Source organism: Atractosteus spatula, chromosome 2 (genome assembly GCF_055471065.1).
Source record: "Atractosteus spatula isolate fAtrSpa1 chromosome 2, fAtrSpa1.hap1, whole genome shotgun sequence".
NCBI classification, from domain to species: Eukaryota; Metazoa; Chordata; class Actinopteri; order Semionotiformes; family Lepisosteidae; genus Atractosteus; species Atractosteus spatula.
In genome coordinates, this window is record NC_142707.1 from 45,115,823 (window position 1) to 45,130,146 (window position 14,324).

General features: G+C 36.8%; 1 protein-coding gene across 2 annotated transcripts in view; it reads left to right on the top strand.

Annotated features, from left to right (window-relative positions):
- Positions 1-14,324, top strand: part of sobpa (sine oculis binding protein homolog (Drosophila) a) — a 96,854-nt gene that overhangs the window by 8,963 nt on the left and 73,567 nt on the right. For both annotated transcript variants that reach the window (XM_088932011.1, XM_088932019.1), the window contains exons 2-3: positions 4,252-4,387; positions 12,807-13,007. In XM_088932011.1, the coding sequence (XP_088788137.1) occupies positions 4,252-4,387; positions 12,807-13,007 (337 nt within the window). The remainder of the gene's footprint in view (positions 1-4,251; positions 4,388-12,806; positions 13,008-14,324) is intronic.

Consider the following 14,324-nt stretch of genomic DNA (forward strand, 5'->3'; position numbering starts at 1 on the left):
AACCTGGAATGATGCAACTGAAATGTAGACAGAACATACGGTAAATATGCAATTGTGTTTGATCCAGTAAAAAAACCTTTTTTTCTATAATGACATCTCACAGATTTTTGTGGCTTCTGCTTTTTACCAAAGTAACATCCTTTGATATGATAAGGGGGAAAGAAGGCTGAATACTGTATCAATTAGCATTTCCTGATTATTATACATTGTCTTCTCTGTCCATCACATAATTTATCTCTTAGTGAAATCTCCTATGTTTTTAACTTAATTCTGTGACTGGCCTCATGAATTTATTTAAGATACTATAAAGAATTAATAATTAAATATAAATTAAATAAATAATTTTTACTCCCTTTCCCACAATTCAGTTTATATAAAAGAGTTCCTGGGACTGGGATACTGTGTGTTTGTTCTTTGTTTTCTTTTAATAAAGATATCGCACTCAGTACTCGTAGTGACATCAAGTGGCTGAGCAGTAGAATTGCTTTGAAAACTGCCAGAGACTTGTTTATATAGTGACTTTCACTTCCAACAGACAGGATGTCCTCACACTGCTGTCAGAGAAATGCATTAGACCAACTCTTGTGGAACAGGAAGTGTTTGGCAGGCAAACACAGCCCCATTCTGTAAGACTTTTAGCTGTGTCTCTGAAATATCTTGCCCCCTCTTGCTTTTACCAGTTAGGTTTTGGAGTTTGTATCTACCAAATTGCATTATTATTATTATTGTTATTGTTGTTATATTTTTCAGGGTCTCCTTCATGCCATTATTAAATTCATACTGTGACATGTCGCTAGTTATGCTATGGCCATAATTTACACAGAAATCTAAATATATGATCATCATGTAATACATTTGCATTGATATTTATACGTGTTAATTACAAATTATTGAATACTTAGCATTAATAGTTGCCTTAGTTGTATTTACTGGAAGAAGAAACATTACAGTTTTGTGTTTTTAAGCATTCTGCTTTTAATGAAAATAAGCAACATAACGAAAACATCACGTGTGTGTCTTCAAGAAGTGTCAAAAACAAGACCTGCAGCAAAGGTTTTGCATTTCTATCTGTATTTCGAATGTTGTCATTCACAGAACTAATGTTGCTTTAGAACAAGCATCGCGTATCAGACAGATGCACATTTATTTGAAATTAGTACCCCAACAGTTTTTAATCATTTATTGCTCACAGCTCTGTTTTTTTAGCCCATTCAATCACAAACTTTTCCTTTCGATTGCCATAATGGAAAGGACCTTTTTTTGGACTAATAATGTGCACTTCAGTGGACAGTCATTGCAGATTCAAATGAAGAGAGAAATAGGAGAGTAAATTCCATTGTAATTACCATCAGCTGAGTTTCTGATTGTAATGAATCAAATCGGCCATGTCTCACCCTGATCACACAGTGACAAGAGAGGAGAACACTCTCCTTTCTCAGGCACTCCATATGGTGATGAAATGTATATGGAGTGTGATGAAGGTTATTGTGTACTTTTTATTGGCAAATGCCCTGGAGCTCTTTGTCAAGAACGAAGCGAGTGTTGCATTACAGGAAACTATTTAAGAGCCATTTGAGGTCACTCCTGAGACTTCTTAAGCTTTCTTTACCACAGGTCCCTTACAAGTTTTGATCACCTTCGCCAACTTGTCTGACCCGTCAGTCCCTGTCAGATAAAACGAGTGGGAAGCTGAGACATTAAATCAGAGCCCAAATGTGAGCTGGCTTGTTTGCGCTGACCTTTGACTGTTCCCTCGTTTACTGTTGGTCCTTCTGTCAAGGAATGAATTCACCTTGAAAGTGTTGTGCCATCCAATGTTTTGTCATGTAATGCTGAATTAAAAGAGTAATGTTACGAGAACAAAAGCGTTCTGATTTATATCCAGGTATTTTGAGAATACTATTGGGATTGGGATTATCTAGCTATGCTGTAACAACTAACACCAAGCTGTACATGAATAGCAGTTGATGTCTTTGGGCTGCTGCAGACTTACTAATCTAGGCACTGAAAAGGTGATCTCCCGGCACCAGTTCAGCAGATTTCTGAAACTATGGTGGAACAATGTGTTTGATTCAGTTAATCTATTGACTTTGATTCGATTCAGCTTTGTAGATTCGGATTGACAACACATTTATTCCCAGAAACCCTTGACAAGAGCTGGTACTCAAATAAGGTCTGTTGATGGTCCTTTAATTATCTTGGGACTTCTGCTGTTGGCATATAGTGACAGCATGTGTGTTCAATGCTGTAATAGCAGCTGCATTAACAGCCTTAAAATTCAACAGAATGTAGCCCTTGTTTCCAAACGTAAGTTTCCTAATCCTTACTTTACAATGAATTGTTGGATAATTAAAAGATCAGTACAAGATGCAGAATATTCCATTTTTATATTAGCTGTCCTGTTATTAAAGTTGAAGACAGCATTAAGGATCAGGCTGAGAATATGCCAACTTCTTGGTCTGGTGACGTACTGTAGCATGAGAAAAGATGGAACTTTGTGGTGCTATAAGAGATCCCTCACAGTTGTTAAATAATGAACCTGTCTTGTGGAAATCTGTATTTATTTATCCATATAATCAATACAAGAGCCTAAACCACACCACTATATCTCAGCCTTGTTGACCATCTTAAAAATAAGAAGAAAGTCAGACAAATTCTTGTATATTGGCGGAATTTTCCCAATATTACCCTTCTGAAAGTAAAGTTTACACAAGTATGTAGTAAATGCATGGTATTTGAAATTGACTTTTGTTGATTATAAAAGGTACAGTGATTTGTATTTCACAGGAGCCAGGACATTTTCATTTGGTTCCAAATAATTTATTTATTTATTTTAAATTATTAAGATTTGTTGGTACTTCTGTACATTTCTTGGACACAATAGAAAGTGGTAGATAAAAAGGAAACATATTACCCTTTCTTTTAGTTATTGCTAGTATTTAGTGAATCATTTAGTCTTTCAGAGGAGTGACATTTAGGTCATAGAGTAGTTTCTGAACATGGCATACAGTATGGGCACTGATCATTCTTTTTTGTGTAAAACACAAGGAATTGACTACAAAATTACCTGACATGTTATTTTTTTACCAGATTGGTTCTTGTTATTTCCAGTTTTAAGGGCATAGCATATAATAGCATATGTTTTCCTATATTGTTCAATGAGAAATGTTTGAATTTTATTTACTGTACACGGGAGTCTCAAGACCCATAAGATGTGTTAACAATTAATGTCATCCCCCTGGTCTTCTCTTAATTTTAATTGTTAAATGTCTCATGCAATAGTTCTCCTATTTCTTCAAATACATGATGGCCAAATAGTGCACATCGCACAGTCAGTGTTCTGCTGAATTACCTAGTGATTAATTACTTCTCATGCAAGACTGTCCTCCATCAATAATTAAGTAACCCATTTTTTAACTAAATGTACTGGACCCCAAAACCTCTAGGTGTCTTGTCTCTTCCTTAATTTGTTTTTTGGTGTTTTTTCCCAGGTGTAAAATCTTATCCTTTTCACCCTGGACTGTGTCCTGCCATTATGAATTAATTTCATTTGGATCAACATTCTCTTTGCAAAAAAGCTAGAAAAAAAGAAGATATTTATGTGGCTGAGTAAGACAAAGTGTACATAAAAAAACACATACAGTAACTAGCCAACCACAATATCGTTTCTTCTGTATGATAAAATGCACCCAGGTATGGCTATGGAGAAGTCCTTTCGTGTTATCTTTGACTTAACTTGTTTTTCCCAGATGATGCCATATCTTTCAGTAAAATATCAATTGCAGTTCAGCTTGTGACAAATTTTAAAGAAAGGCGTGCATCTGAAAACACATTGAATTATTATGAAGAAAGACAACTGGGAGATCCAGCTTATTTGAGAAGGAAACAAGTATAAAAGCCAATGAAAGAACAGAAAATAATGGTTCTTCATTGTTAACAGGAAATATTCTAAAGAATCTAGTTATTTTGAAAATGCTGGAATCATTTTGAAGCAACGTAAACATCTGTGCTTTCTCTTCCTTCCTCTGTGCCAAGGTATAGAAGGGTCTTTTAATTGCTGGTGTCGTCCAGAGATTTAAAAGCATTAAATTTGCTCTACGTGATTTGGAAGATGAATGTTTGCCTTGGGGAGGAGGAGCGAGGCTGGCGATTCATGCTTCAGGGCAAAGAGAGTTCGATTCAAGGCATTAATCTCTCTCTTTGCAAATGGTTATTAATTGGGGTAATAAATTGGCGGCTCCTGTCTTGCAGAGTTTTGCAGAGAACACCATGAATGAACTCCTTGGCTGGTATGGCTATGACAAAGTGGAACTGAAAGATGGGGAAGATATTGAGATAAAGAACTACCCTGATGGTGAGAGCAGGCAGCACATCTCTGTCTTAAAAGGTAAGAGCGAGCATTAACATACTGTAGTGCTTTGGGCACTTTAGGGTTGGGCAGGAATACAGCTGGGTCAAGAGGCAAGGCTGTTCTCCTGTAGCGTGTCACTGAAGCTGTCTCCATCAGCTTAGAGATCTGACCATATTTTCACAGAAGAGACACTGGATGCTAAGGGCTGGACGCTAGTGGTCTCTCTCCTTAAATTTATATTTACAGTCCTGCTGCTGTAAATATGCAGTAGAATAATAGTATAATAATATACAATAGAAGTTCAGAATTTAAAATCTTGTTCCCTGTTGGAGTTTGTAAATGCAAAAAAATGAAAATCAGCCTCAATAAAACCTTGTCCAGCCAGTTCTAGATATAGACAATGTATTCGTATAATTCCAATATACAAAGGTAAATTCATACATGAACCCTTTGGTATGCAAGAAAGTAAACAAGAAAAGCAAGGAACAAGGTCTCAAAATGAATTATTTTTAATAATAAAATAGTGTTTTTAATAATAATACATGTGTTAACAGCTTGGTCCACTAAAATACATAAAAAATCCAAATAAAATTTAGAGGGCAAAATTGGATTAAAAATAGACAAAAAGAGTCCCACACTATTTCAAAGCACACTTCTAGTACTGTTAGGTGGCAAACTGAAACACCGTAAAAAGCAAAACCTGTTTTTATCTCTTTGCTTCTTGTTATAAATTGTTATCTGTGTACGTGAACATGTCCAAGTACTGTATAAGGTCTTGAACATTTCTTATATAGATTTCTTGTATAGATGAATATTTCTTATATAGCTCATCATGTACACTTTTTACACCCTTTCCATTTGAATTCTGAAAAAATATGACAACACATGTGTGACAAGAGGTGTCCATTCTTGAGCTGGCATGTCCATTTCAATGACAAGGGGTTCTCCCGGTTAAATCATTCTTCCAATTCGTCATGGCTTAATGAAGGGAAACATGCCCTGGAAGAGGTATTAGTAAGCACATTGTAAACTGAAGTCTCTAGGACACTTTGGGTCTATCCGCCCACCACCATGTGTGACTGAAGCTCCAGTAGAGCTACCAGCAAACAGGAAGTACCTATGATGACCCTGACCCAGTGGACGATTGTTGAGTTTGCCGGGAACTGCAGTTTGCAGTTTGCGGCTGCTCATGCAGTTTAGCATCATGGAAGACCAAGAAACACAATTAAGAATCATCGGGCATAATTACAATGGTAACATCATGACTCGCCTTGATCAGCACTGATAAACAGCACTGGGTAGCACTGGGCCAGCAGGAGAAACCACAAAATATTTGGTGAGGTCTGTGAAAGAGAGCAAAGTATTTTTTGTCTAATTTAGTAGGAGGCACCAAGAAGTGGAGGGCAATTAATGTCATCTTTAGGGGATTGGTTGTGGTGTTTCCAGCTGTTATAATGGCAACACAAACATCAAAATAAATCTCTTAATCTTGTTTTACAATAATAACCATCCCACTATCCTTTCCGTGCACTGGCCTGCTATACTACTGAAGACCATCCCAATCAAGCAACTGTGGGAGGAGCTTGGTAGAAAAGTGATCAAATGCATTCGCACCCAGAACTAATACAATCAGCCTAACTGTATTCTGTTTAGTGTTTATCTTGAATCTGGGTTTGTGGTTCCATAGTTTTCAGTGTAGAAATGTAAAAGCATTACCTGCTTTTTTAAAACACTCTGAAATTGACCTAAATAAGAAGGCATTCATGTCTTACTGTTCATTGAGAAGGTGTCTTATAATTCAAATAAAGTTAGGGCTAAACATTGCAAAACAGTAAATAATGATACACCTTCTATTTGATTAAATGTATAGAATGTCAGAATCTCCCTTAGAAAATGAAATCCTTTAGAATTTCTTGATAGCTGATTAACAAAAGAGATTCAGAAAGGAACTGATTCAAAAAATAGATATGTAGCCACAAAACTTTCAGACATCTTTTTGATGTATCTTCTGACTGCTAAAAAACAGATGAACTCATTGCCAGAAGTTTCAGATTGAGGGACTGTGATGTACTGTATATTCACTTTGGATTGCTCTAGAATAATAAAGTGAAATCCACTCCATCATTGTGAGGTCAGTATAAATCTTATCCATGTACATTATTATTATTACTAACACAAAACGTCTTGCATAAAATAACTGATTTTTTAACATGAACTGTTTGAAGTTATTTTAAAATTAGGGTGTTTTGTCAACTGCTTAAAATGTATTATGTTTTGTGGCTGCTTTTCTGTACTTTTAAGAATCAGTTCCATCTCAGAATGCATAAAAAGAAACAACAAAAAAATAAACAAAAATAATCTGAAATGTTATATAAAAATCTGTTTTTTTAAGATGTTTCAGTTTGTACCTTCTGCTAAGGGCTGAGTATGCAGTGTTTTATATATATATCAACTTTAATTTGCTATATTTAAGCTTGTTCTTGTACCTCATTTCATTCTGCATTATTTGTCTAGTTTCCATGGATATGATCTGCCACAAAATGAGGTTCAATTTGATACTAACATTCTCTAACATAGAAAGTTGCCAATACCAAAAATGACGTGGTATTCTGATGATATTTAAATGCATGGCAGATGGACTGTATTTAGCATGTAATTACATTCTGCTTAAAACAAAACACATGAAGAAATTATAATGCTCTTTGTCTGTTGGGATCCCTGCAAATAGCTAGATTAGGTGGGAAACAATGAAACCTAATTAAGTAATTCATTTTCTCCACGTCCATGTGAATAGTTAGAAAAGCAGAGTTTTAAATAAAAACAATAATCGACAGAATCGTTTAAGTTCTTGCATCATTGCTGCATATGGAGATTCAAAGGTAACAAAGCCAAAGGAAAAAGAATATAAACCCTAGCCAGGGTTTAATTAAATGACTTGCCATTTCTATATGGTAATGCCCCAAAGGTTTGCAAAGACAATTTTAAATAGACACTGAGCAGTGCACTGCATGTGTGAGCTCACAGATCCGCCTACAAAAACATTTCTTCAGTTTGCAATCCGTGTGTGTGTGTGTGTGTGTGTGTGTGTGTGTGTGATAAGTGACATTCAATACAGCGGAATTGTTGCGTGCAATATTAGAAAGCAGGGCTAAGCCAAACCAGAGTGTTCAAGTAACCAGTATATCCAATAACATCTGTAAATACTGTAAATAATCTTTCATGAAAGTGGAAAAATAACAGGCATTACCTTTCGTATTTAAGTACCAGACCCTGGCGATAAATCATTTGAAGGTTTTTGAGAGTTATGTGGAAGAAATCCTCTCATCTTATGAGCTAGCAGAAATTAAAGGGGAACTGCAGTCCCAGTTTGTCAGACTGGTTATGAAATCTTGGTAACAAAATAAATGTATTAATGTTATAGAAACATTTTACAAATTTCTAATTAAGCACAAAATTGTGAACGTACTGTAAGTCGCCATGTTGTCGCAAACTCCAATTAGAGTTCCCACGAATTGTGACGTAATGCGGCCCTTCCTGCTCACTAGTCCCTGTAATGACTAATGCAATATAAAAGCGAATAAATACAGGTTGTGCAGCAGACATTTCACAGCAGAAATGTTCCAGCGTGATCTGCAGAGTTAACGAATAGTATTTGTCGGCAAATCCATCTCGAAATCTAAAGCAATAATTCTATTGGATTAAAAGAGATGTATTCACAAGCCTGCTTATTTACAGTGCAATAAGGCTGCATCACGTCACTGGGAGGTTTGTTGCCTCATTACAAATCGCAGAAATTGTGTGTATTTTGTGATGTAAATTGGAGGTGTACATTTTTATTTCATTGTTGTTTGAAATGCACTTATCAATGCTGATTCTTTCTAATCCCGAAATACAAAAATAGCTCAGCAGTTCCCCTTTAAGTCAGATCAGGAACTGTGTACAAAATCCATTATTGTAGCTGTAAGTCATTATATGAGGTAGATGTCTGTGCAGTAAAAATCAAGGATGTTCTACTTGGCTTATAAACTAATAAGCCACAAAAGCCTGTTGCTGTTGATCTTGAGGAGTCACAACAGGTCTGAACAGTCTAGCAGTATGTCCTTAGGTAATATGTCCTATTCACGTACTGTACATCCCTTCACCCATCGATGTGATGAAGATCACATCTAACAGTGTACATCTGGTACCGAATAGATGGAAGCCTCTTAAAATTATGGTCCGTTGCCAGCTGGCATGCCCCTGAGCTGTGCCGAATTTGCTCCTTAAAGCACGGGTTCGAGAATGCAGGTGCCAGCATCCCTTTTTAGGGGCTATAGCAGCGTATTATGAACCCCTCTCCTAATCGCTGTTTTCTGAAGCCAACAATGTCTTTAAGAAAGCAATCAAGCTTACATGAATTAAAAAAAAATCAAGGAATGAACTCAGACAGTTTTAAGAGTTCTGCCCAGATGCTGCTATAACATCCACTGGCTCCAAGGCAAACCCCTGCACTGAAGAGGCAAACAATAAATCAAGTTGTGTGTAATGGATGGTTAAAAAATAACTTCGACAGGACTTGATTTGGCTTTCTTGCTTATTTCTTCAGAAAAACAAATGTATGGAGGGATGATGAATACTGTGCTCACTTCATATCTTCTTGAATAGGTTTTTTATCTTTCAACCACTTGTTTCTCTTCTTCTACTCTTCTAATGTAACAAGAGACCCACAGAAGGCAATTCTTTTAGATTTCATGTCTGGACCAAATTGTGTCAATGAAAATGAAGAACGTATACTGAAACAAAGTAAACATTGCTCTCCGGTGCATTTCTCAAATATTTTGCCTTTAACATCTTTAAATGAGACAATATGAACTCCCTCCTCATTCACATGATCACTCACAGAGACTAATCTGTTGACCTTTAGCTCCACAGTCTGTTTTGATATTCAGGTCACTTTGAGAAGGCAGGATTGCTACAAAACCTTGAAGCTGTTGACAGAGAAATACAGCTAGGTGCTCTGTGTTCTCTGTGAATGAATGTCATCCCGCAGACTAGAATGTCTGAAGGGCTTTTTGAATCACAATTTGTCAGCAGCTTTGTATCCATAATTAGGCTACTTTATTATTATGGCTACTGTATATACAGTATAGTTATTTACAATTCATTGAGTTACCAGAGACCTGCCTTCAACAGACATAGAAATTCTACCTGAATCAAGAGACTAAACTCTTTTAAAGGGCCAAGAGGGAATCTGTGTTCCAGAATCCTGTCCGGGAATAAATCACTCTCCTAAATGGATGTTAAATAAATGGAAACCAATTTCCCAAATCCAACCAATGCATCACTAGGCAAGGAGAAAATTATTTTAGCTTTTGGATTCCACAAATAGGAAATTAGTATTTCCAACAGTACAGTATGAGACAACAGGTCCATTAACTTAAGTGTCCGATACTCTCCCAGTGCTCAGATTACCTGAGCAGATTCTGGTATCATTGCTGATGAAGAAAAACTCTCTCGAAACCCGGTCGCTTTTCCTATAGTGTTTCCTCTCTCATCTGAAATGATCTTTTCTATTTTTCTTTATCCTGTTTGAGGCCTGTTTTGTCCTTTATCCCATTCTAATGGCTGGAGTAATGACCTCCCTCAGGATGAGCAAGTCATGGCTACATATTGATGGTGGAAGGTGGCCGACTCAACCAAATTAACAGTTCATATTAGTATTTGACCACATTTACTCCCTTAAGGATCAAGGGCAGCTGCATAAACACTAAAGCAATGGCCATTGTATCATGTTTTTGGAATGGGATGCTTTTCTTGGAAACTCCAAATATTTGGTTATCCTCAAACCACAAGAGTATAACATTGACATTTCTTAATGATTTTAATTTTAAACATCAATTTAATGATACAATATCATGTAGAGTACTCTCCAATATGCCAAGTATGTAAATTCTGTAACTTGTAGTTGTTTGCAATTTTATATGGTATGTACGGTAAATGTATCTGAAATTCTTTTGCAGTGTTGATTTATTTAAAATATTCAAAAATGTTTGTTATCATTCAGTTAAAAAATACAACATATTTTGTTTTGCATGAGTACACGTTCAGTTGTAATCTTAGTTTCATTAGTAACAGGTCAGTAAAGTGACTTTTGATATAAATCAACATATAGCAATAATAGCCTGATGAATGTCATTAAATTTACTTTGTATTTTTCACGGGCCTGATAATATAGTGCATTGCAAAAGTATTCAGACACTTCACATGGTGTCCGATTTTGTTAAATTACAAAATAATGCATACACATTTTTTAAGCTTAAGGATCACTGATGAACAGCCATTTTCAAGCCTTTCTGCAGATTCTCAGCACTTTGACTGGGCCACTCAAGGACCTTCACTTCCTTATTCTTAAGTTACTTCAGTATAGGTTTAGCCTTGTGCTTTGAGTCATTCTCCTCCTGAAAGGTGAATTTCTCTTCCAGTTTCATACAATATAAATCATGTAAACCACTATTACTGCACAAAGACAGAGCTCACTCAGCTAATTGTGTGGCTTAATAAGGTTTGCTACAGCAAAGATTTTGATCATCAATCATACATTTTTCTTTCATATTATTCACTTCTTTTTGTTTTTTGCTTTGGATGTGTGAAGTAGGTTGTTTATGCAGTGAAAAAACTGTAAATCCTTTTTTTAAAACTTTTTTTTCTTGTTTTCAAATTTAAAAGCCACATATGTTTATAATGAATATGAGCTGCATACAGTAATTACCTCTGCATTTTTAGAAGTTACAGGTGTGTGTAAAAAATCAAATTAATGCTAAATCTGTAAGACATATAGAAAACTTGAGTGCAACAATATGCAATCTGGTCCAAAATTATTGTCTTTGCTGGAAATCCATACAGCACTGTCTGGAATGTCTTTAGATGCCTTTTTATTCTTGGAGAATTGTTAAAAACCTGCCTTTCAACATTCTAATTACTGGTAAGGTTTCTATAAAGTATGTAACTTATGCTGTAGTCATTTCTTATTTAAGTATCAGAAGTGTGTACTATCCCCTTTCATTATTGTCTCATTTTCCTAAACTCAGATTAGATCCTGCCTTTTAACTGATGGGAAAAATGAAACAACCACATTGTGTGGTTTTGCTGTCAGTGCAAGAAGAGGAATCCAGAGATCCAAAAATGGTCCGATTTTGACCTCGCCCTACACTCTTCCTCAATAATTGGGATATGCGGTTATAAAATGTTTAAAAACAGGAAATAGTCCTCCTCTTCTTGGGGCATGGGTAACAAAGGTCATTGGGCTCATGGAGTCTAGCGTTTCTTCACGTAGAATCATCATCAATCTTTTTTTTATTGATTGATTTAATGCAGAAAAACCCTCAGTAAAATCTTTATGATGCTGAAGCAGCATGTAAACAAGTGTTTTGTGGCTGCTTTTGAAAGGCAGTGTGAATTGCAGTATATATTATCAGTGGCTTAAGTGAATCCTTGGGTTTTTATTTCTGTCTCATGTTGTTATTTTCTCTGTGGTTTACTGGTTGTATTGCAGTTTCTGTCACTTAGTTTCCGTCAGGAATACATATATTCTGAAAGAGCACACTGCGTTATTACAACTCATGCTTTTCAGCTGGGACAGTTCTTTAAAATGTTAATGGTGTCACAACTGGAATAATTCCTAATAACAGAATTTTACAGATTAGCTCCAGTTGCCCCCTATTGACATAGGTGACATAGTCTGGATTTCTTTACATCATCTCTTTTTCTCTGAGAATCCATTTAAAACATGCATGATGTGTGATTTTCTGGAAATCACTTTCATATGCAGCTTTTTGATCACTTGCACAGGGACCTTCTGTTCTCATTGATAGATTTAGTTGATACAGTATATACAGTAGCTGATCTTTTTCCTGACATACAGGAGATCCCGATTGATATTGAATGCTGACAAGTGGAATTAACAAGTAATTACTAACGAAATTGTAGCAATGAATATTATCTCACCTCTGCATCAGCAGATGACAACTAACAGGAACAAGAAGCAGTTTTTCATTTTTTGACAGCAAAAATTTCATCCTTCACTTCCAGATTCGCTTCCAGAGAAAATGCTCGGTTTGGATAGTTCCGCACAGCAGTAACAAATGTTCTCAGTTTTCTGTATGTTTTACTTTTAGTCTGCCAAACTGAAAGTTGTAATGCTCTGAGATAACCATGGTGTACTACAGTAAATGCTCCTTGGAAACAAGTGTTGTCATGTCATGGCCTAGTTAAGGAAAGCATAGTGAATAGTGAACTACAGGAAGCCAAAAGCAATGTCAGGCAATACTAGAGTAAAACCCAAAGATACTAAGATGAATTTAGATGTAAGATAAACATGAGCCTGTACATCTTGATGGAGATCCCACTCACTCCATTATTTTTTTAAAACTGTGCAGTATATCTGTAAGTCTAACTCTGCATCGTTAATCTCTTCCAGAGAACTCCTTGCCAAAATCGAAAGCATTAGACGACAGCATTAACTCACCAACCAATGCAAACAGCACTAACTCAGGCCCGACGCCAGGGAACGGAATGGCCGAGTCTTCATCATCCTCATCCGCCTCTAGTTCCAAGGATCACGGGAACGTTCCCATAATAGTTCCTTTGATTCCGCCGCCGTTCATTAAGCCACCAGCAGGTAAAACATTGCATATCTTACCTTTCGAAAACGGGTGCAGTAGGATACACATTGCCTACCTTTACAGTGTGTAAGGAATTTGGACTCCTCTCCTGTGTTCAGTAAAAAAAAAACGTAAATTCTGTGGAAGTCTGTCTGATGAGCTGCCAGTAGGATGTTTTATGTTTTGGGCAGATGAATGTTATAATTTCAGTACAGAAAAAGACTGGCTCTATGTAATTATAAAGTGAAAACTTGTGAAAGGCAAACATTTGAAGTGCTTTTCTAAATCTTTACATTGCTGTGCTTTCTGTTTCTCTCCTGCAACGTCTTATGTTACAGTTTCTTCTTTGTCGCTTAATTGCTCCTGTGAGTTCAGTGTCTCCTCGTGATTGCTGACCGTTCATACACAGGTTTTCTCTTGGGGCTCCAGTTTCCTTCAAGCTCCCTCAGACATGCTGGCTAGGTTAATCTGTGGCTCTAAATTGTCCCTCTGTGCCTCTGTGTGAGTGTCCTGCAGTGATTGGCAAGGGTGTAGTCCTGCCTTGCGCCCTGTGTTTCTGAAAGAGGCTCTCTGGTTGCTGTGACCTTTGCCAGGAATAAGCGGCTTTCTGATGGATAGATGGATGGATGGATGGAATCGTGTACTTTTTCCTAATCAATTTTGGAATCTTCGGAGCCATGCCTGGTGAAATAAGCTTCCCTCCAGCTACACCACACTGTGCCCTGTGCTTTATTTCCTAGTTCCAGCATTATCATATTCAACAGAATTATTAGTTACTGTGCACTTTTGCTCCCATTGCAAATATGTACTAATTATTAGCAGCAAGAATGACAAATAATTTGTGTCACTCAAATATTAGCAAAAGTGCGTAGCATACCCTTACTTTCACAAACCATTATTTCAGTAGTTCGGTTCGATCCTAATGAACGGGATACAGGAACAGATGGAATAGAGCTTATTTGGTGTAACTCATCTAGCATGAGGCTGACTGAACCCTCTTCAGTGAGGAATGAGCCAGGGAGCTGCAGCAAGGGAGTAGATAAGGGGTGCAAGAAAAAGGAGAGTCCAGAAGGTGAGATGTGTATATATATATGTACAGTAGGAGAACAGAAGTAGGTGAGATAGGGATCTAACCTCCTCATGAAACTCTGTTATAAACTCCATAAAACACCAGTCAAGGCAGGTCATGCAGGGCACATCATGTTACCTTGTATTTTTGCTCCTAAGGGAGTTGTACTAATACCACCTCAGCACTGATGCCTTTGCGGAGGCCACCCCCAGCTGAAACTCCTCAGTCATCCTTCCTCAGCTTTCTCTTTGACAAATTAATACAC